Below are 24,425 nucleotides of genomic sequence, written 5' to 3' on the forward strand. Positions count from 1 at the left end.
ATGTAAAACTACATCTTTTTTTATAAATGGGTCTTGAACGTGTCACGTCAATATGTTTACTCATAACACGATTGTTTTTTAGAACGGTGACTCATACACTCTCTACTATACTCCTAAATTACACCTATATGTCTACCACGGGGATTGAACCCTCACCACACCACTTGGAAAGGCAAATCCTTATCCAACACTAAGGTGTTTCTAGGGCGAAGTCCCTTACTTAAACGGGTTAGGCAGATTAAACCCGTTTAGACATGTTTATACTTGTGTTATTAATGAGTCTACAAGTTTATGACCCAAACACGATAATGTCAAACATAATCTCATTTAGTTTATTGTTAAGCCATGTTGTGTTAGCCGAGGTCTAATATAAATGCAACAACTTCTTAATTTTTTTTCTTGTAAAAATGTCGTTTTTCAATCTTGTTATGGTTTTTGGTTGTTTTACAACCCACGAGTCCTTAGGTAAAATGGTATACCATATGTGTATAATTACAAAAAAAAATATATATTGCCAATCACAATAAATTATATTTTTAACTTTAACGCTAGGTTATAATCTCATGTATTACACGGGTTGATAGACGTAATGTTAGATAATTAATAATAAAAAAAGTTATACTTTAAAAAGCATATGCGTTACACAGTTGAATAATCATCGAACAAAATATAATGTAATTTGTTAACATATATAATCGTCAAGATACGTGTTTAAAAAATATGAACATTGACGTGAAAGTTATAATTTTTGTTAAGGTAATTTTTTAAACATTATTTCGTTCAATTGTGTATTAACTTTGATTTTCTATCACAATCTATTTTTTATTATTTAACATATTATATTTTTACCATTTTTACCATGATGTCGGGTCATTGGTTGGAGATACATCGAAAGATTGAAATTTTTGGAAATCATTACAACACAAACGGATGTCCCGTCAAATTGTTCACGAACTGTTCTATGAACGTTCAGTTGCCCTAAGAGTGGAGATTGCAACACTGGTGGCGGCAATGGTGGTAATGACACCAGGGTGGTGGGGGTCGCAGTGTTAGTGAGTTATAGGGGTGTTCACGATCCAATTTAGAGGGTTTGATGTTTCATTTTTGTAACATGTTTAGGGTTTAAGACTAAACTACCTTTAGTTTTTCGGTCTAATTTTTCAAAAATAACCAAAATACCCTTTTATCCAAATGAACCATTTATTAACGGGAATTTACGAAGGTACAAGTGATTAGGATCTGAAGGAAAATAACTTAAACATGAAAGGTCAGAACAAAAAACATGGAAAAACAATAGAAGTTATACATGTAACTATTTTAATTTGGGGCGAAGCATCGAATGTCAACGATTTGACGATCACGGGCCCCTCTTTTCGTCAAACTTCAGGAAAAAAAATAAAAAAATCAAAGTTGGCATTCAATCATGTAGTACCACGTGGACAGTCAACTGTATGTAATTAACAATTGTATAAAATGGAGGATTTATTATAAATAGTGGAAGCATGGAAAGGCACATGGCATCATGCCGTTGCTTTTTGGCATGTCTGTCCTATCATTTCTTTAAGGGTAAATTACACTTTTCGTCCTTTATGTTTGTATCAGATTGCAATGGATACCCTTTAATTTCAATAATGACAGACACAGTCCTTTATTTGTAAAACCCATTACACCCTAGGTCCTTTAGCCCTAACAAGGTTAAAATTTTCAGTTAAATTTGGCATGTGACTTGCACATGAGGGTAGGTTAGTAATTTCACCTATTATATTTAAAATATGTATTCTTTTTTCCTTTCATCTTCACACCCAAAAAACCAAAAACCTTATCCCCTTTCTTTCTCTTCTCTCTCATGTTCCTCTCTCTAGAAAATGGCCGGCTGCCACCCTTGGTGGCGGAGCCACGGCGGCAAGGCCAACTACCACCATCACCCCAACCTCCGGCGCCCACCTTTACTTGTTCTCCCTTTCACATCATCTAGTAGTACAACCCGTAACGGTAGATGTCACTTTTTTCTGTTAGTTCTTGGGTCACAAGTCACAACGTATTCTGGGTCCATGTAACCTGAGTTCAATTAAGAAGATCAAAAAATTTTACAGGATGCAACTAAATTTAGTAAAAGTCTAAAGTGTCTTTTTAGACATGTGCCTGATTTTATATTAGGTAACCAACTTTTTTATGCTAGAAAAAAAATCAACATTTTGAGAAAACTGATAGGGTAAAGATTACATGGTCAAAATATCGTCATGGTCGCTGATGTTTCATTCGGTTTGACCATGCTGACTTTTTCCCCTAAGATGGCACCTAAAAACGGGTTAGCTTGGAAGATGACCTTAAACTTAAAAAATTAAAATCAAATATTGATTGTTTTTTCTAGCCGAAATTAGAAATCTGACCAATGTTGGTTTCCGTTACGTCTTTTGCTCTATAGATTTTTTTTGTTCTAACCTGAAGTTCCTCTGATCTCTGTATTAACTGCGGTGGTGAATCCACGCTCAAATCACCACCACCGCACCTCTCTCACCCACATCTGAACCGTTGTCCACACCCCACACGTTTGCCACCAGTTTCGTTTGGGGAAACAACCAACCGTTTTCCAGATGCGGCGGCTAGGGGTGTACGGCAATGTTGGTAGCGTGAGCGTCGGATGCAGAGAGGGAGTGTGGGGTGCTTGGTGGTGGTGGCAGGAGGTGACGATGGCGGCCGCTAGTGGTGGTGGCAGGAGGTGGTGGCGGCTAGTGGTGGTGGCAGGAGGTGATGACGGCAATGGTGGTTGAAAATGGGGACTAGCTTCAGATCTGGTGGTGGGTTGTTGGTGACTGGCTTCAGATCTGATGGTTGTTGGTGGGTGGCGGTGGCTGTTAGTTTGTTTAGAGAGAAAGATCAAAGTGTGTCTTTGTGTTAGAGAGATACGGGGAGAAGAAAAGTAAGGATTTATATTTGTTTTTATAAGATTTTATATGTTATTTTCTTTTATTCATAAATTTATAAGTAAAAAGACTAAACTGTCCTTAAGTAAATAACTTAACTGAAATTTTTAACCTGGTTAGTGTTAAAGGACGAAAGGTGTAATGAGTTTTACAAATAAAGGATTGTGACTGTAATTATTAAAGTTAAAGGCTATCCGTTGCAATTCGATACAAACATAAAGGACGAAAAGTGTAATTTATCCTTTCTTTAATTTAAAATTTATAGCCTTAACTCTTTAAGGTATTAACTAGATAATTACTCGTCACTTTCTTACACGCGTTACAATAATATTAAAGTGTGGTGTCCATATGTAGCGTGACGTGTTTTTAACTAACGAAGCGTTACAATAATAATATTAAGATATGGTGTTCACACGTGACGTGACACATTTTTTACTTTGTTAAATATGTTACGTCAATGACTTTAATGTGGTTAGGCAGATATGAAAAGAGTAAGTTGTTTCGCATGTTGCGGTGTATAGTCGTAAAAGTAATTAAACAAAAGAATTAAAGTGTTGGATAAGATGATGTGTAAAGTTATCAAGGAGAAATATATGGTGGTGAAAGACAGAGATGCAACATGAATGAGAAGGAAGGACACAATTCCTCGAAAACATTAAACTTGAAAGTGGAAGTTGGTTTCTATACATGACATGAAGAGGGCTTTACCCAAAAATGTGTTTTTGAGGCTGATCGCTATATATACATGACTTTGATCGTTATATGTACACAACTTTGATCATCATTTAAGGCTAATTGTTATATGTACATGACTTTGATCATCATTTAAGGTTGATCGTTATATATACATGACTTTGATCATTATATATACACGACTTTGATCATCATTTAATCGGGTTGTGTAATAATCATAGTGAACATGTGTTCAATGGTGAAAAATTGGTGATTTTAACTTAATATGAACCAAATAATCAAATATGAGAATTTGCTAACCTAATTAGTATTTTGACCCGTCGTGTGTTGCGGCGGTGTCAAATTTAAAGTTTCTCAAATTGGTACCCTCAAATTTCTGACCCGACTCGTTTCCGAACAAAACTTATGCTAAAACATAGATCAATTTAAAACATGCATATAACAAGCACGAAAATTTATTATATTTGACCTAACTCATTGCAGAGAAAAATTTATGTTAAAACGTAAACCAACTTGGATCTACACTAAAATGCACTTAAAAAGGCACACAAGAAAATAGTTGTTTTCATGTTAAAGAAAGATACCCCGTGTGGCGGCGTTGAAACATACAGTAACTCGAATTCATACCTCCTAGTGAAAACGTATTATATATAACAAAACGTAAACCAACAAAAACTTGCATAAAAATAAGTATGAAAACATATTGACAAATCGAAAACATACATAAAAATACGCATCAAATGTATTGTATTTAACCTACATACATAAAAGTTAGCATGTAAAACTTGAAAAGGGTTAAAATGATATTTTATAAAGAAATTTATAAAGCTAATCTATATATGATAAAAAGAAAAGCGAATGAACAGTGATAAAGGGTAAAGAAAGAATTTAACAGCATCATCAAAACACGTGTCACCTCCTTTTCCTTGCCACCGTACATTATCAATAAATCTTCATCATCTTCATCGCATCTCATTTTAACATTGCAGGGAGAAAAACCATAAAATCAGAGTGAACCGGAGCAACTTGCGGAAAACGACGGTGGTACCGGGGTTTGCGGTCACCGCAGTGGTGGTCAACAGTCGCACTCAAGTGTTGGCTAGGGTTTCGGTTGCCGTTTAAGGCAGAAACCGATGGTGACGACGGTTAGGGTATCACCATAGGCGTTTCTTTTTTTTTTTTCCGGTGTGAGCACACGTGCTCGCCATTCAACACCTCATCTCATCTCATCTGCTTCTTGATTCAGATTAAGAGAGACTAGCAGGAGAGAAAGATAACTGTTCTGGAAATCGAAGCTTGGTTAAGCTTGTCAAAAACACTGGTATACTGATCGATTGTAGCAAATATAACAACACAAACACAGTAGATACAAAAGATAGCGACAAAAACATGACGTAAAACTTTATTATTTCACCCAAACCAAAAAACACCCCCCAAACCCTAGATCTTACTTATGTAAGATCTAATACAACAAATACGAAATACAGGATCAACAGATAAAATATCTGTTGATCATAGAAAGAAATGTGAAATAACAAGATCCAACACAGGATCAACAATAACCAGACCATACTCGGCTGGTTAACAAAAGGATACAGGAAAAACTAAGAATATGAAGATTCACAAGATCTTCAACAACACAAACTGAATAAATTAATGAGATCTTCAACAGATCTTCAATCCTTCTACTGTGTTGGAAACACAACCGGACCAACAGCTGTACAAGTCCCACAACGGATCTCCATCAGATCAGAACTTGAATGAAATGCACATCTTTAATGGATTGAGAGAACTGTGTGTATGATCGGTGTATATTGAAAGAGAATTGGGGGATAATGGCAGAACTATACACAGAGTAGATATGTGTTGATGCGTAAAAATGAAGGTTCTGGAACCCTAGCTGCACACTGAACAGATTTATAGGATGAAACTTCTGAATTTACACTTCAGCCCATAGGTATACGTATAGACAATTGAACCCCCTGGAATGTTTCATATATAACCCTGAACAATTAAACTGAACTCAAGAATGCAACACAATCAGTTATAACAAACAAAGTCCAATAGCTATAAGCCCGGATAATACCAGTTCAGTAACAACCAAGCCCAACTCTCCAAATGTAACAAGCCCAATCAACAAATTTAGTGATGTTGAACAATAAGCCCAACTTGACATGTTTGTTGGATGAACACTATTATTTTTAACATCCCCCCTTGATTCAAACAGCAAACATGTCACATAGACTTGACTTAAACACAATAGTTCATGTTGAACACAATTCAAACCTTTTGCAAACACGTCTGCCAACTGATCTTCAGTGGCATTTTTCCGTGACTTGTACAAACTGATAAGACCCTTTTACAAGCTTTAACAGGTAAATTGCAAATAGCACCAAATATTTTCCAAACAGTACAAACCAATATACACAACATCATGGAGAAACAAACCAAAAACAGAATTTCTATAACCAAATTTCAACTCAGGCATATAAGAACTCTGACAAAATACAATACGAGACAAGAGATCCTTTGAAGGAAACCACAAATACCAACAATAAAAGAACCCTCTATAACAGAGAGTCAACAAAACAGATACACTGTTATGACTAAGAACACCAGACAACAATAATAGCCTTCACAGATCCTGGGAAAATACACAACCAGAAACACATCTCTTACACAAGAGAACAAAAAACATATACGGCTAACATCACAACAGGCATGAATCACAAGATTCATACAACACTGATATATGAGAAGTATACACTCCTATAACAGACAACAATTCTAGCCTCAACAAAAACACAAAATCACATGATTTAATGACCACACACAAGGCTAAGAATAAAGAGACATACACAAGACAATAAGATGCAGCCAACAAATCCTGATTAACCACTAAATTACACAATTTGTAACCAGAACAACATATCTCACACGAGACAATATACTAGGCTGTCACACATATACAAAATAGTCTTGACAAAAACACATCGGTTAAACACGAACCACACAGTTCAGCTAACCATACAAACAAGACTATAGACATCAAGGACAACCTTGGCGACACAACTGATTAGAGAACACTCAAACCACACAGTTTGACTAATCATACATCAAAAGACAACGAGACATACGAACAACGCTCAGAAAACACCTCATCAGACCAAAAAAAACAAAGTTGAATATGATCCAAGACAAAGAAATCTGATAGAATTGACAATCACACAATTCTACGTGTAAGAGAACATAATGACAACCTAAATACTTCTGAAGGTATACACAGTTTCAACCAGAATACAGCTGTCAATATCTTGAACAAAAAACCAGTTCAGTTTGCAAACCACACAGTTCAACGAAAACCAAACTTATAGTCAAAAAAACATTCGACTAAAGAACACAAGATCCTACATTTATACGGACGAATAGGCATGAGGACCTAGCAAACAGTGAAAAACAGAACATGCTAAATTTCAAATCCAAACAAAGTTTTTATTGAAAACTTTTGATGTGTTTGAAACCCTGTTATACAGAAGACAATATATATGTGAAGCAAATAAGTAAAAAAAAACCTTTTTCACCAAAAAAAAAAAGTTGCCATCACATAACAAATTATCATCAAAGAACACTTATATTTTCTTGAAACCTACTAAAAACAACATGGTTCCATTTTGCCATGCAAATCAAATACCTATAAACTCAAATAATTTCAATGTAATCAACACCAATGATCTGAGTTAAAGGAAAACAAAACAGACATACAAGCTTATAAAAAGATTCCAAAAAAAAAACACTTTATACAAAGAACGACATAAACTCATATAAACTGAAGAAAAAACTATTCACAATAAAAATAAAGCATTGTCATCTGTCTAGAACAAATCAAGAACGATAAAATATCCACATTTATCAAATAAATGAAATTGCATACCTTAATTATCCAATTTACAACCCTTTTTTCAACAATACCAATAACACTTCTAACAAAGACTAAACAGTGAACAATTAAGCACTAATAACAACCTTAGCAATTTCATGTTCAACCATTAACAAAATATATCCTAATCTTCTTGTAAACCGTGACAAAATTTATAAATGCTTAAATGAATCATATGTATGATTCACAAAATTACCTTTTTAACTATTTCTTTATTAATGAAACACCATCTCTGGATAAAAGAACAGATTGTAATCCAATTTCATCTACAAAACCACAAATTTTCCAAAACCGCATTCAGTAATTACAATTATGACCATAAAACCAATTTCACTTTACCACTTAAACAAACAAAGAACAGGAGATCTAAGAAGTTTAATAAAAAAGACTATTTTAGCGGACAACTACGAAAGAAACAAATGTTGTTAAAGCTCATAGATGGCAAAAAGAAACAAATTTTTATTTCAATCATGTCAGTATACTAACAACTAACTAAAGAAGTATAGCTCTAAGGAAAGATGGTTTACCAATGTAACGAGTCAATTACAAAGAACATGTCTGAGAGAACTCTTTCACATATAAAAAAACAAACCATCGCATGAACATGACAAAAATCTAATACTAGACAATGGGCATGAACACCATGATTATAAACAAACTAATCAAATTAACAATAAGACTCAAATGAACAAGACCTAAAAAAAATCTATAACCGAAAACAAGACACATCACAACGATGAATTTCAAACCTAGGCAAACCATCAAGTACAACACGCAAGCTCTAAAGAAGCGCATCATAGAACACATCAAAACACACAAACATAACACATTACATAGCAACCAAACATCCAATCATGAATGAAACAACAAGATCATGCAATGAAAACCACAGTAAGTCATGAATAAAAAAACATGACCATTCAATTATCATACAAGATTCAAGAGACATAACAAAACCAAGATATACCCAAACTGTCATGATTTACAAAACCTAACCCTTTAGGACAAACAAAGATGAGAGCCAAACAGATAACATAAACAACAAGGATCTCATATAAACCTGAATCAATAAAAAACTGGATCTAAGAACATGCCACAATATATGCACAACTTACAAAAAACGAAGACCAAACATCTTATATAAACCTTCTATCAGATTTAAGAAAGCTATTCAACAATTTTAATAGTCACCAAGTGACAGATTTTAAACAATCTTGTTACCTCAATCTACATAGACACACAGTATCAAACAATGAATCAGCCAAAACCAAAGAACAAAAAAAAATAAGACACAAAAGAACAAACAACAACAAGACAATAGACCACAGAAGTTAACAACAGATAACACAATATATGAGCCAATTAGAAGATAAAAAACCTAGGGCGAAGCTGAGTCAGGGACCAGATTCCAGGTTCATCACTCTATGGTGCCTGGACAAGCCTTTACTCAGAAGCCACTTCTAAACTAACCACACAAAACAAACAAGAACAAATAATAAACAGTAACAACCACAGAACCAAAACAAATCAACACAACCAAGAACCAAACAATGCAACAGATAACAAGTAGACTCGATCAAGAGCCGGCCCGACTAGTCCGGTAAACAGAATGCCTAGACACAACAATAGTTAGATGCAGAAACAAAAAATAAAAACAAAAATAAAGGAGAGGAACGATCTTACAGCGGTTGCAAGCAACACCAAATAATATCAGATATGTGATTTTCAAGAACAACAAGATCTGATGCAGACAGAAAAGAATCACCATAACTTTTCTGGTTAGTTTGCCCTGAACCTCCGAGGGTTGCAGAGACTAACACAAATGATAAATTGGAGAAAAGACCAGAAGTTAGAAACCCTAACTTAGGGTTCTATTCAGAACCAAACTGTATATCACCAAGAAATCATAGATCTAAGCAGATCTGTCACTAACCAAAAATTTCCGAGCACACTTAGACAACACTTGAAGCCCTGAGATAGGGTTTCAATTCTCTTTAACCTGAAGTACACAGATCTGCTGTCAACAACCAATTCCAAGAACAGAAACCCTGGAAACAACAACAAAGCCAAACAATCAGACAACCGACACTCAACAATACAGCGGAAGACATACAATCGATCATCAACAGGAGCATGAAGGCTCTGATACCATGTCAAAAACACTGGTATACTGATCGATTGTAGCAAATATAACAACACAAACACAGTAGATACAAAAGATAGCGACAAAAACATGACGTAAAACTTTATTATTCAACCCAAACCAAAAAACACCCCCCAAACCCTAGATCTTACTTATGTAAGATCTAATACAACAAATACGAAATACAGGATCAACAGATAAAATATCTGTTGATCATAGAAAGAAATGTGAAATAACAAGATCCAACACAGGATCAACAATAACCAGACCATACTCGGCTGGTTAACAAAAGGATACAGGAAAAACTAAGAATATGAAGATTCACAAGATCTTCAACAACACAAACTGAATAAATTAATGAGATCTTCAACAGATCTTCAATCCTTCTACTGTGTTGGAAACACAACCGGACCAACAGCTGTACAAGTCCCACAACGGATCTCCATCAGATCAGAACTTGAATGAAATGCACATCTTTAATGGATTGAGAGAACTGTGTGTATGATCGGTGTATATTGAAAGAGAATTGGGGGATAATGGCAGAACTATACACAGAGTAGATATGTGTTGATGCGTAAAAATGAAGGTTCTGGAACCCTAGCTGCACACTGAACAGATTTATAGGATGAAACTTCTGAATTTACACTTCAGCCCATAGGTATACGTATAGACAATTGAACCCCCTGGAATGTTTCATATATAACCCTGAACAATTAAACTGAACTCAAGAATGCAACACAATCAGTTATAACAAACAAAGTCCAATAGCTATAAGCCCGGATAATACCAGTTCAGTAACAACCAAGCCCAACTCTCCAAATGTAACAAGCCCAATCAACAAATTCAGTGATGTTGAACAATAAGCCCAACTTGACATGTTTGTTGGATGAACACTATTATTTTTAACAAAGCTACAAATTTATTGAGATTAAGAGAGACTAGGAGGAAAAAAAGAAGGGCCGGTTTCCTCACAGCGGTCACCGGTCACCGACCTTCGGTCGGATTTCGATTTATGCAACCATTATGGCTGAGTAGGGTTCCGATCAAGTTCTCGCAAATTCCGGTTAGCCTTTTTCTCTTTTGGGGATTTGCATAACCTTTGATCTGTTATATGAAAAATGCTTTATTTTTCAACTTTACCTTTTTTTGCACTTGTGCGTTGTTTTTATTTTGCTTAAATTTGTTCTAAATTAGCATGGTGCCTGAAATATGGACAACGCTGCTCGAATTTGGTCGGAATTCAAGAATAGGTATGTTTGATTTTGTTGAAATTTGTTTGGGTTTTGCAAGTGAGCAACTACGCCTGGATGTTTACAATTATCAAGTACTAATAATTTTAGATATAGATTTGTGATTTACATTTGACTAATTTATTTGTTTGGTTCTAAATAATTCATTTGTAGTGGCAGCTTAGAGTGGATTTTACTAGATGAAAATCCATTTGAAACAAGAATCACATAACAATATGTTTACTTGAACATTCATTGGATAAATGCCGACGACGATGATAGTGGTTGTATCGGTGGCAGCGATGGTAGTTACTGGTAATACCTATGACGGTAACAGGTTTGAGACGAATGGAGGCGACGGTAAAAGTTATGATGGATTTAGTTGATGACGGTGGTTTAGATCGACTCCGACGTGTTTTCAGCCTATCATCGGTAAGAACCATCCCACATTTGAAATATATTCCAATTATAGAAACCTAAACACAAGTTTAAAAATTAGAGATGGTGAACGCGAGTCAAACATCGGGTCAAAGCCGGATTCAACATGGTCAACAAAAGTTAACTCGGGTCAACCGAGTCAACTCAGTTAAAGCTGATCAACATGGTCAGACTGAAAATCGAGTACCCGGTACTAACTCGAACCCGATAACATAATTATTTATAATACGTTATAGATTACATTGATGTCACGTGTGGGACAAATGAGCTTACTGAACCTCACCGACCAAATTAGGTCTGGATAACTCAAAAGAAAATATATATGAATATAGGCTACAAATTTATAATTTGTTTGGCTTTCGGTAACGGCTTTTTTATTTGTGGGACTTATTGGGTTTGGTTGTTGTTGTTTGGTTTTCGGTAGCGGGAATGCCGACATTGGGATGGCCCATGGTAAAAGGTTTTTGGGCTGTGGAGGTGGTGAGGATAGGTTTTCGAGCCCAACATTTGGAAATGTCTAAACCATGAATTTGAAGTTTAAGCAGTTCAGAGAACAACTTAAATCCACCAGCAGGTGCTTAAAATGTTTAATTTTATTAATTTACTGAATGATATTATTAGTAGTAGGGGTGACGGTGGGTTTGTGCCTTTGTGGGTTGAATTGATGAGCTTGTGTCGAAGACATCAACCCGTATACGGTCCGTCTGATCACTTATTACTCAAAGCTTTTACGGTTTGTAAACCGGTTAAAGGGGTTAACCATATAAAGCAACTTTTATTAACTCTATTTTAAAATCGTTTAAGTTTACGCGTTAAACGGTCAACCTGAACACGACATGTTTATTAAACGGGTTAGAACGTAGAAGTAACAACCCACAACCTAGCTATTTCCGTGTCGTGTTTTGGGCTGTGTGGTATATGATATCGAGGTATAATATATATGTTTTTTTGGTTATCTTTGATATTTCAGATTTTTCCTAGGATTAAACAAAGTTATGCAAGTTACTTTAGGTCGATCTGAATCCGATGAGATGAGGCCAGGGCTTCACAAGGTTTCTAAGGTAAGCAGAACATGTTAATACATACCTTTGTTTGTGATTCTTCATCTTTTTGTACGCTATTTTTCATTTAATGTTAGCTGGTCTTATATATTTGACCATTGTTTGCATACAACTTCTTAGAGGGGATTCTGGTCTTTGTTTAACCAACATGCCTGTAGAAGAAGCCCAAAGGTTAATACTACAAACCCATGTTAGAAGTGCTTCTGTTATTGAACTTGAATTACCACCTCTTACAGTTGGCACATTAATATTGGTATTATAAGTTGTTTTTGTGGGTCAACCGACCTGCATTAAAAGATGACATGTGTGACCTGACGTTCTGACCCGCAACTCTTGTCACCTCGAGCTGGACCTATATGTTAATTCATGTGTCATGAATCATGATGCAAACACACATCTATTTCACAATAGTGCTTTGTTCATTTTTCTATTATTTATTTTAATTTAATTTGTTATGGCTTCTACATGTTTGGCAGAATATTTAACGAGTATGAAGATTACGACTATGCTAAGACTGGTAATATTGCTACAGAAACGGTGGTAGTTATATGCTAGGACTGCATTATATTTGTTTACATGCCCTTTTAAATCTCTACCAACAGCCACATTATCAATCTTAGTGACTCGGTTAATTCGACTAATGTGTCTTTATCTAATCAAGACATAGTTGAAGTTAGGGCAGTTTGTGTATATTGATAAGTTTGAGTTTGATTGACCGGTACCGCATGTAAGTGGAGTGCGTCTGCTTGCTGGACGCCGTCCGTTATCCGTTTGTAGAGTTTGTTGTTTATATATTCCAGTTGATAAAATCGGGCTAGATTGTGAATATATCGTGTTGCTGCTATTGATTTTTAATGTTGTTGATTACCAGATTCAAGCAACTGTGTTGTTTATGTTTAGTTATTTAGTTGTTCCCAATGGTACGTGATTGGCCAAGGCTTCAACACTTTTGCTTCAACACTTTTCCGGAAACATGAACGCCTGCGCGATATTGATAACACTAGTTGATGTAAATAACAAACTTGAACGTTGAGAGTAAAAAAGAAGAAAAATCAAAAAAGAAAGACAAAAAGAAAAAAAACCTTGATGTGATTGTCGTTACACTGAAATACCTTTTCAGAATGATATATACACGTAAAGTGACAGCCACGTCAGCAAGAGGACGTGGTAAAGAAGCACGGGATGGGAGAGCGTGAAAGTGATGCTTTTATTAAAAAAAATATTAAACAAGAACCAATCAAAACCAAACCAAACAACCAATAGCATTGCGCCACGTCAGCCACCAACATCCCCTCCACGCCGATGGAAATCTCCCTGCCTACACCACCACATCACCCTACGGGCCGGTGTGCCCAGCGTGGAGGGGCTTCCACGCCGATGTTCATGCCACCATACCGAATAGTCTTAAAGGTTCTAAAATAAGTGTTTGAATAACTTTTGATCAAATGATTGGTAAAAGAATAAATAAAACTCAATAAGTGTTTGAATAAATTTTGATCAAATGATTGGTAAAAGAATAAATAAAACTCAATTTATGTTTAAATTTATATGTTAAACGTGCTAAACATGTCATATGTTGATTTTTTTTTAAATAATTAAGCAATTTAATCGAAAGTTCAAAACTCACATGTTACGCATGCATTTAGGATTAGACGGACGTTCACAAGTTATATTAAGTAAGTTGATCAAGGACTGATCAATTTGGTAAGTTTTTTGTTAAATGATTCAAAATGTGTAATTGAATATTAAAATGATGGTACGGTGATGATTTTTACGTGTTTGATAGAAACACGCTTAGTATGGTGTTTATAAAATAAAAATAACATAAATTATGTGTTGAAAAATAAAGCATTCACCATTTTGACATATTTGTGCACTTAGCTTGCCTATAAGGCTATTAATCGAGGTATGCATATTTGGCTAAGTATTAAAGTCTAATTGAACACTCAATTATTTGGATAAGTACTACCAAAGGGTTGGATTGGACCACTTGTTTAAAATCCCAATAACTAATAGTTAATGATGCCTTTCTGTTTTTGGAATTCTAGTAGATGCATTGAATCACGCGTTGCCATGGGAACACCAGTGAAATTCGATCGATATCAATTCAGTTTGTTATGATAGTGACTTAGAAATATAATGAGAACTTAAAAGTTAAACATTAAAAAAAACAAGAGTAAATTGCCAAAATTGTCCATGAGGTTTAAGTTTGTTTGCCAGTTTTATTAAAAATAACTTTTTTTTGTGTCATATTGTCTTTTGCTTTTGGCAGTTTTTGTCATTTTTATCAAGTCACTAACATTGTTTCTTTTTCTGGTTAAGATGAGAAGCACTTTTGTCTTTTAGCTAACGTACAACACATTAAAGCTTGGTACAAGTTGTAAATGCACACAAATCACCCCCACCGCCACATCACCACCACCATGACACCCTCACCACCACCACGACATACCCCACCACCGCTCATTCACCGCCCACCCCACCAACACCACACCTTCAACACCCCCATTCAGTCATAACCCCATTGCCACCAGCACACAGTCACCACCCCATCACCACCACCATTTAGTCATCACCCCACCACACCATTGAAGATGAATTGCAAAGGGAGACAGAGAAAAAAATTGAGAGCAAAATTGAGTTGTGATGAGTTTGTACGAGGTCTTCTATTTTCGGGACAATGGGCAAGGCGATCCTTTATCACCATTCTTGTTCGTGGTGATAATAGAAGCGCTACACATAGTGATGACGAAAACGATAAAAGAAGGGGGTAATAAAGGGTGTCAAGTAACCCAATGATGGTCGTATTTTCCTCACATATTTTACGCGGAGGATGCAATCTTTAAGGGGGAATATAATCAAGAAAATTTAATGAATTTGATGAGAGTGCTTAGATGCTTTCAATTGGTGTCGAGTTTGAAAGTGAACCAAAAGAAAAGCAATTTATATGGGGTTAGGGTAAAGGAGTACAAATCCGAGTTAATGGCAGATATACTGAAATGTAGACAAGGTAAATTACCATTCACATATTTAGGCTTAAAGGTAGAGGCATATATGAGTAGGTCCGATACAAAAAAATATTTTATTGCGAATATAACTTTGTATTCAACGAATTTTATACCGTCACATCTATAAACCTAAAAAACGAATACGGTATATTGTTTAACATTTAAATTATATTTTATATAATTTAGATAAAATTGTTAAGTTAAATGTAGGGGTGGCAAAATGGGTGGGTTGGGTAGGTTTAGGTACTGTGTTAGGATGAGTATGGGTTAGGATGAGTTTATTAAGAGATGGGTTACTAGGTTAGGATGGGTTTAGGTCAAAATGAATTTTTGTTAAGATAGATTTGGGAATGATAAAAAATCAAAAAATTCTAAAAATCAAAAAATTCTAAAAAAATCCAAAAAAATTCTAAAAAATCCGAAAAATTATAAAAAAATCCAAAAAATATAGAAAATCAAAAAATAATAAAAAATAAAAAAGTCTAAAAAAATCAAAAAATAATAAAAAAATAAAAAGTCTAAAATAATAAAAATTCTAAATGGTTTTTTTTATTTTTTATTATGTTTTTTATTTTTTAGAATTTTTTGGATTTTTATTATTTTTTTTTTGTTTTTTAGATTTTTTTTATTTTTTAGATTTTTTTATTTTTTAGATTTTTTTATTTTTTTTATTTATTAGAATTTTTATTATTTTTTAGATTTTTTCTATTTATTTTTTTTTAGATTTTTTTAGATTTTTTTTTTGTGAAGCCAACGTCTACGAAAACTGGAATAGGATAAAGAATCTGCCTATGATGCTCTTTTTTGAACTACTCATTTACCCAGCATAATACCCATCCTGACCTACGAATTATTTTAAATAGATATCATATAACCCATCCTGACCCATCCTTAATTATTTCTTAACCCATCCTCATTTTTAAAATGATACAAAATAACCCAAAAAATCCAAATGGGATTTTATTGCCAGGCCTAGTTAAATGTCATTATTGTAGAAAATATTTGCATAGCTTTTTAAGTTCACATTTAACCGTCGATATAAATTAATAGGATGAGTTGTATTTGGATTTAAAAAAAATAAATTATTTAAGTAAAAAAGACAAAAATGCCCCTTATTTAACTGACTTTTTTGACGAAGTTAATGGGCTGAATGAAAATGGCAAAAAAATGCAAACCTCAATGACAGATGAGAAAAATTATCATTGTTATTATTATTATTTATCTGTAATTATTATATTATTATCTAAATCGGTAGGGTATAGTCTCGTGTTTTACACGGCTTACATAAGATACTGTCTTTATTCAACGCGTGTGATACGCATATCTATACCCTACTACTAATAACGCAGATCTATACCCTACTACTAATAATAAAAACTCTTTGAATTAACGCGTGATATTTGTAGTAAATAGATTTGAAGAACATTAAAAGAGAATCATAATAATAATAATAAAAAGCTCTTTGAAAAAACGCGTGATATTTGTAGTAAATAGAATTGAAGAACATAAAAACAGAATCATCAGAAGGACTTATAAACCCTAAATCCCTAATACAATCCTTCTTCTCTTACTCATCTCGATTGATTTCACAGGTATGACTTTCAGCAGTTTGCAATTATCATGTTTGTGATTTGTGAACAAGATTAGTTTTTTTTTTTTTTTTTTTTTGGGTTTAAATTTTATTTACTACTGTTAATAACTATTACTGTTATGATAAAGCATGAAGCTAGAATATACCTACCGACCGATATACGTAAAAAAAAACGACTTCAAACCAAACCGATGACGTGTTTGAACGGTTACAACAATTTTGATACTTTCTTTTTCTTGCACAGAAATATGTTCTTTATTATATTGATAATTTTAGGGCTGCAAACGAACCGAACTAACACGAACAAGACCTTGTTTGTGTTCGTTTGTTAAGAAATTTTTGTGTTCCCGGACATTTTATGAACACTTACCGAGCGGGATTTTAAAATGAACTTGTTCGTGTTCGTTTGTGTTTGTTTGTTAATTTAGGCGACGAACGAAAACGAAAGTTGATGCACACAAATGGGTACAAACTAATGTTCATGAACACAAATGGAAACGAACGAACACAAACAAGCATTCATGAACAGATTATATAATACACCGACACTTATTTAGTATTTTATTTGTCGGAATTTTGAAGTATATAAACAAAATATAAAAACTAAAAACACTAGTGAACTATCGAACACAAACGAACACGTTACTGACTGTTCACGAACATAAATGAACGAATGTGGCCTCTGTTCATGTTCGTTCGTTTAACTAAATGAACAAAGTTTCTTGTTCGTGTTTGTTTGTTTAACAAACGCACAAACACAAACGAACTTCCCGTCGAACGGTTCACGAACTGTTCGCTGAACGTTTGGTTCACTTGCAGCCCTATTGATATATGAAGTAGTGCTTTAAGATATAACAGCAAAAGAAAATAGTTTGATATATGTAAAGCAGTTGACTTTTTTTAGTCAAATGAAATAACATGAGATCAAGCTAAAACGGATACTTCAAATTGTATATTAAAAAAATCGAGAAAAATGTTAAAAATGGAACAAAGTTGATGTTCATATAAACACTATTGTAAACTTGATTTTGGTATTTTGGTGGCGTATGAACCCAATATCTAATTGTTAGGGGCTGTTTGTTTACCTCTTAATGAGGCTCTTAATGGTTCAGATCTCTTACTGATTTAGCACTTAATGGTTTAGACTGTTTGTTTCGCGAGCAGATGTCTGAATGGTTCAGACACTTGCCTCTGAATGGTTAAGTTTTATACTGAGTCTGAATGGTTAAGACCTCTAATCTGAATTGGTCAGACATTTGTCTCTGAACGGTTAAGCATTATACTAGCTCTTAATGGTTCGGACCTCTTACTGGTTCAACACTTAATGGTTCAAACCTCTTACTGATTCAGCACTTAACCATTCAGAAGTTGCCAAACAGCCCTTAGACTCTTTAGGGAATAGGTTTGAATTTGAATTTGAATTACAGTTTTGCAATGGATGACCTTTTGAGAGCAGTTAAGGCAACAAAGGATATTAAAGATGACATTCCATCTCAAATAGAAGAGGTAAACTAAAACCGAAAAATCAATCTCTTAAAACTTTATTAACATCATCATGTTACTTATTATTTTTATCCAATCCAATATTGTAGGGTCTTTATTTGGGTTCACTTGAAGCTGCCAATAACAAGACCCTTTTGAAAAGTTTAAACATTACTCACATTTTAACTGTTGCCTCTTCATTTCCACCTGCATACCCAAATGATTTCACTTACAAAACTCTTGATGGTAAGATGCTTCTTTTATTGATCAATGATATCGATCCTTATATATTCTATTCCATAGTCACAGGAAACGCTAAAAGACCCTTGTATCGCGTACCAGATTCACCGTACCGAATCGGGGTACAGAGTCGTCCCAATCGCCTCCGGTACACGTACCGGATCGCTAATTTGGACCGTTCCCGATTGTGTACCATAATAGTGTTCCAAACGGTGAATACACGTTTTTAATTAATACGAAACGCATTTCCGTTTGTAGTGTACCGGCGTTCCAGCATTCCAAAAGTCAGATTCCGGTACAACCTGGTCCTGAACAGTTCTTCCCCCATTAACTTTTTCCCGCTTTTTATGAAATTTATGTTTTGATTATTAATTTTCTTTTATGAAGTTTCTGTTTTGAATTTTGATTATGTTTTTGACAGTTTAATGAAAGATCTATTTTATACTTTTTTATATATATATGATACGTGTACCAAACTATGGTGGTACGCCATAGGATACACCGTACCATGTACCGAATTAGCGTTCCCAAATGAACCTACCCCCAACGTACCGATTTTTAGAAAGACCCGAATTGCGTACCCGTTTTCGTACCGCGTACCGGAGCGTACCGCGTTCCATGTGACTATAATCTATTCATATATGTAATATGTTTCAATAAACTTTTTATAGTTCTCACCCGCGTAACTTTATTTGATTTAGTACACGACAGAGCAGACGTAAATATTGCACAATACTTTGATGACTGTTTTGGTTTCATCAATGAAGCTAAAAGAACGGGTAGCGTGTTGGTTCATTGCTTTGCAGGAAGATCTAGAAGGTGATTTAATTTTTAGGATTTTTTTTTTTTTTTTGAAATGAGCATTTGAATTGAAACTAAGTTTAACGTATTATATATTTGATCTAGTGCGACTGTTGTTGTGGCCTATTTGATGAAGACACATGGCATGCGCTCATCTAAAGCGTTGAACCTTGTGAAAAGTAAACGAAGCGTGGTTGCGCCCAACGCTGGTTTCATATTGCAGCTGCAAAGTTATGAGAAATCTCTTCCAGGTATGTTGTAGTTTTATATAAAAAACGCCTCGTGATTAAGGATCCTCTTAAAGGATACCTTCATAATAAAGAATCTCCATTAAACCTCAATTGTTTTAAATATGAGTAACTTATAGTGATTCCGTAAATATGAGGATTTACTTTCGCTTTATCAAAAAATTTAGGGATGGGAAATGAGGATGGGGATTGAGATGGAGTGAAAATTGAGAAACGTGTTTTCCTTATAATTTGAAGATGGGGATGAGGATAGGGAATGTGTTAGAGCACTCACATCAGGTTCCTTAAACCTACACCCATCCTCAAAATTTAAAGAGAAAAACTAAAGATTCCTCTATTTTCACCCCCATAGTTGTCAATAGCGGCTATAGCGATCGCGCGCTACGTAGCGAAGCAATGTAGTGTCGCTATTAGGGTTATAGCGGTTGATAGCGAGAATAGCGACAATTAATTTTTTTTAAATACAAATAGCAATTAAATATAGCTATAAAATATACATGTAAAATAGCATATATACCATGGTATTTTGATATAATATACATATAAAAAATTTTAATTTTTTTTTCTAGTGTATTGCTATTTATAAAATAACCACCCACTATTTATCGTTATTCGCTATGGGGGGGGGGGGGGGGGGATATTCCACGGTCCTCCCAACCGCCGAGGTGATCCCACCTCGCAGACCGCCACCCAGCAAGCCTGAGTCTGGGGGTAAATCCGCTACCGTAGGGGCATTGGGAACGAGCAAGACTCGAACCCGCCACCTCCGGGTTAGAATGCGGGCTGGTGGCCATTGGGCTGACACCCAATGGTTATCGCTATGTAGCATATAGGTACCTTATCGCTATTTGTCGCTGTTCGCCATTAACCACTATTGTTTCACCCTTACAATTAGGTTCTCCATCTATGTACCCCAACCTCAAAATTTGAGGGTAATGTACAATATTCCCTATATTTGGGGATGCCTTGTCGATAACGCATCTCATTCTTTTAGGAATTGGAGCGCGTACAGATTCTTGGTGGCAATTTGCCTTTGGATCTTGGCTCCGCTTCAGTTGATCTGGTTGAAGATGACGATGAGTTCGAAGAATTGATGGGAAGGAATTTTTAGTTAGCTTAACATTACTAAGTACTGATTCTTCTTTTTGCACTAATTGATATATCAGTTGTTGAATGAACAATTTATGTACTCAAAGGTATGCAACATTTGACTTTCTTTAGGTCAACTGGGATAAGTTTCAAAGTAAAATTGACATGATATTTCTTTGGTTTCTGGAAGAAAAAAAAACTAATGAGCTAATTGAGCTTTAGACAGAAAGAAAATCCAGAAATGAAACAAATTTATGGAATGATAATCATATGAACATTAAGTTGAACAGTGAACACAATAAAATGAACTTGACCTCAAAAGTCAATGCTTACTACTGACTATTGTAATGGCGGGTTACAAGAACAATAACAGCCAACTTTCAGCTGATTATAGTCCGGATGGCACGAAGAACATAATGAGCGCTTGCGAAGATTCACAAGTAAACATTTGGAGGCACGAAGAAACCAAAGGGAAACACAAATATCCGATTATCACATCTTACGAACACTTACCTTGTAATGAAGTTTCTGTTACAGCACCATGGCAATGCGTTCAATGTAACACTCAAAAAGGTCCACCACCACCCTGCCACCACAGGTCGCCGGTACAGGTACTTCTCCCATACATGATGATATTGGCCATTGTAAACCATCGTCGAGACCATTGTCACCACTTCCTAAAGGGGGTCATCGCTCAAAGGACTCAACGGACAACGTTGAAGACAGAACACCATGAAAATGCTGACTCGAGTGTAGTGCCCCGTGAATCCTTAAGCTTAGCCATAAGTTCATCGGGTAGGTTTGATGAAATGATATCACCTTCACCCAACTCCATGTCGTCTCTTGGGTGGGGTGGTAACAAAATAGTAATATCACCTTCACCCAGCTCCATGTCGTCTCTTAGATCACTGACGGACCAATAATAGTAATTTTATCCAACTAAAAACCTCGTGTCCTAAGCAACAAAATAAATGCAAAATACAATACCTATAACGACTTCCCAAATTTACCAAAACACCCTTAGATTTACCCAACTAAAAACCTTTGTCCTAAGCAACAAAATAAATGCAAAATACAATACCTATGACGACTTCATAAATTTACCAAAACACCCTTACATTTATCCGGCCATCGTATAGGACAAAAACTACAAATAATATTTAAAAGTTGTATAATCTAATGTATTTTGATCATATATTTAGAATCATATTAAAGCAAGAAAACTAGAGATATAAGATCTTTAACTTCTTAAAACTTTTAAAAGGGCAGGCAATAAAGTTTGGGCCGTACCACACTAATGGGCTAGTGGCACTAACAAGGTTTGGGCATGCTTGCTTCTAGTTAAATTCACCAGCCCAATAACAGGAAAGTCCACCGGTCTATGTGTCCTTGACCCTTTCTCTTTTTACGATGACAAATTTTATTTTTTATTTTATATTTTCAAGAGACAAGCACAAGCACAAAAGATATCAAATTATGATAGATGGTGTTTGAGTTTGCTTATTTTAGTGATTTATTAGTTTATTGACTTTTCGAAAAGTTAAAAGGTGTATGGCATCATGAGTGTATGTGAGTGAAAAAGTCAATAAGTCATTATGTTGACTTTTCCAAAAAGTTATAAGGAGTTTCCAAACTCAATCCAAACATGGCCAATTCGAAAGGATATTATTATTATCAGGAAATCGTTATCTTTTTTACTCGTCTCTCAATAAATCTGTTGTTTTTTTTATTGCTTTTATCTCTTGTATATGAGAGAGTAGGGGTGTTAAATATTCGAATCAAAAACTCTGAAATACGAATTCGCTCTTTGAATATTTGAATACAACTTAAAGTTATCAAATTCAAATTATCCAACGCCGAAAGTCTTGCGAAATCACATCGATATTGTCATATTGATCCAAACAAAATTGATTTTCGAAATTCTTTCACTTAACAAAACAAATCCTCCTGGTTTTGGTTTCTCACAATTAAACCCTAAACATTGAAATATGAGAAAATTACATCAAAAGTAATGATACTAGGTCTCGTTTATGATAGGTATTTTCGTCTTTTCAATCTAAAAATCGTTCATCTTGAATTTTCTCCTCCTCGTTTTAGGCTATGTGTTGTGGTAGTAGCGAGATATGAATAAAAGTGTTGCCACGTAGGTTGGGTGGTCTCACTTTTCACATTTTTATTAAGGTGTGTTATGATAACGTTAAATGTGGTGGGGTGAGTGATAACAGTTTGAAAAAAAATGTTAAGGTGTTGATAAATGATTGGTATATATATTGATTAATTACAATGAAAATTTACAAAAAGACCAACACATCACCCTAGCACCCCTCTATGCCCACTCGTCTTATACTACATTCATAGCAAAAAAAAAAAAAAAAAAAAAAATAATAATAATAATAATAATAATAATAATAATAATAATAATAATAAATAAAATAATCCTCAACAACAGCTTTACACATGTCGAATAGTTATGATGGAAATTTAAGATTATTACAAGTATGAAATAGAGAAAAAAAACTTTGATAAAAATAACCAACCATAAGAAGAAGTGATATACTAAAAAAAAAAAACAAGAAACATTAATTAATTCTATATGTGTAGTTGATGGAGTAAATAGGACCACCACCAAGCGTATTAAAGTGCACGAGCCTCTAGTGCAATGATGAAAAAGAAAAGAACGTGAAGTTCTTGACTTGCAGACTACTGCAAGTCAAACCAAATATATTCAGTAGAATCCAATCCATCATACATTCATACTCATTATACTTTACACTCTTTTAACTTAACCAGATATATAACAATGAATGGTAAGTTATATAATTTTAGTAGATCCAAATCGACCCGCTATCTGATTTAAGTTGACCCAAATAAACCCGTATGCATAAAAAACTATTTGCGCAACTTAACGCATGTTTTAAAGAATGGAATGGGTCATGATTACCACTTGTGGTTGCCCATATAGTTATGGGAAATTGGCTTATAATAATCCTACCTAGACCTTATTGGCCATTAATAATCCCACCTTAGAATATTCCCCCCACCAGTCCCACCTTTCACTTATTTTTCCTACAATGGTCCGCCGTTAAAAAACCTTAACGGAGTTAAGCTTTTTTCCAAATTACAAACAGATTTTTTTAGGGCTTTTGATTAGAACGACGATACGAGTCCATTGATGTAAAACTTGCCTCGAAACGGTGCTCCAAACGATGAAAACGACGCTTCAATTCGGGTGTGTACATTTCCAATTAACCAAAATCAAGTCACTTGGAGCACCATTTCGAAGTAAGTTTTACATCAATGGACTCGTATCATCGTTCTGATCAAAAGCCCTAAAAAATCTGTTTGTAATTTGGAAAAAAGCTTAACTCCGTTAAGTTTTTTTAACGGGGGACCATTGTAGGAAAAATAGGTGAAATGTGGGACTGATGGGGGGAATATTCTGAGGTGGGATTATTAATGACCAGTAAGGTCTAGATGAGATTATTACAAGCCAATTCCCCTATAGTTAAATCTGATAAGATTGCAAAACAAAAAGTATATA

The 24,425-nt window shown here is 34.7% G+C and overlaps 2 protein-coding genes and 2 long non-coding RNA genes across 5 annotated transcripts; 2 read left to right on the forward strand and 2 right to left on the reverse strand.

Moving 5' to 3' along the window:
• Window positions 1-1,618: 1,618 nt before the first annotated feature.
• On the reverse strand, window positions 1,619-2,921 carry LOC110935274. The gene is made up of 2 exons (XR_002589003.1): window positions 2,443-2,921; window positions 1,619-2,058 (listed from the first exon to the last, which is right to left on the reverse strand). It is a non-coding gene; the product is annotated as an uncharacterized LOC110935274 (long non-coding RNA).
• Window positions 2,922-4,993: 2,072 nt separating this feature from the next.
• On the reverse strand, window positions 4,994-10,478 carry LOC118491218. Its single transcript, XR_004890850.1, has 2 exons — window positions 7,751-10,478; window positions 4,994-5,524 (listed from the first exon to the last, which is right to left on the reverse strand). It is a non-coding gene; the product is annotated as an uncharacterized LOC118491218 (long non-coding RNA).
• A 144-nt stretch (window positions 10,479-10,622) lies between these two features.
• On the forward strand, window positions 10,623-13,302 carry LOC110937924 (mRNA turnover protein 4 homolog). Its single transcript, XM_022180392.2, has 7 exons — window positions 10,623-10,760; window positions 10,892-10,947; window positions 11,101-11,358; window positions 11,789-11,938; window positions 12,335-12,425; window positions 12,538-12,596; window positions 12,902-13,302. The coding sequence occupies exons 4-7, from the start codon at window positions 11,889-11,891 to the stop codon at window positions 12,978-12,980; spliced, it is 279 nt and encodes a 92-aa protein (XP_022036084.1). The 5' UTR covers window positions 10,623-10,760; window positions 10,892-10,947; window positions 11,101-11,358; window positions 11,789-11,888; the 3' UTR covers window positions 12,981-13,302.
• Window positions 13,303-16,889: 3,587 nt separating this feature from the next.
• Window positions 16,890-21,015, forward strand: LOC110937923 (dual specificity protein phosphatase 1). Of its 2 annotated transcripts, none has more exons than XM_022180390.2 (6): window positions 16,890-17,025; window positions 18,452-18,530; window positions 18,617-18,752; window positions 19,448-19,565; window positions 19,653-19,798; window positions 20,790-21,015. In XM_022180390.2, exons 2-6 carry the CDS (start codon window positions 18,459-18,461, stop codon window positions 20,852-20,854), a joined length of 537 nt encoding a protein of 178 aa, XP_022036082.1. In that variant the 5' UTR covers window positions 16,890-17,025; window positions 18,452-18,458; the 3' UTR covers window positions 20,855-21,015. The 2 variants fall into 2 exon arrangements, with proteins under 2 accessions (XP_022036082.1, XP_022036083.1); XM_022180391.2 differs by lacking the exon at window positions 20,790-21,015 and adding an exon at window positions 20,691-20,769.
• The last annotated feature ends 3,410 nt before the right edge of the window (window positions 21,016-24,425 follow it).

Source organism: Helianthus annuus, chromosome 4 (genome assembly GCF_002127325.2).
Source record: "Helianthus annuus cultivar XRQ/B chromosome 4, HanXRQr2.0-SUNRISE, whole genome shotgun sequence".
In the NCBI taxonomy this organism is placed as follows: Eukaryota; Viridiplantae; Streptophyta; class Magnoliopsida; order Asterales; family Asteraceae; genus Helianthus; species Helianthus annuus.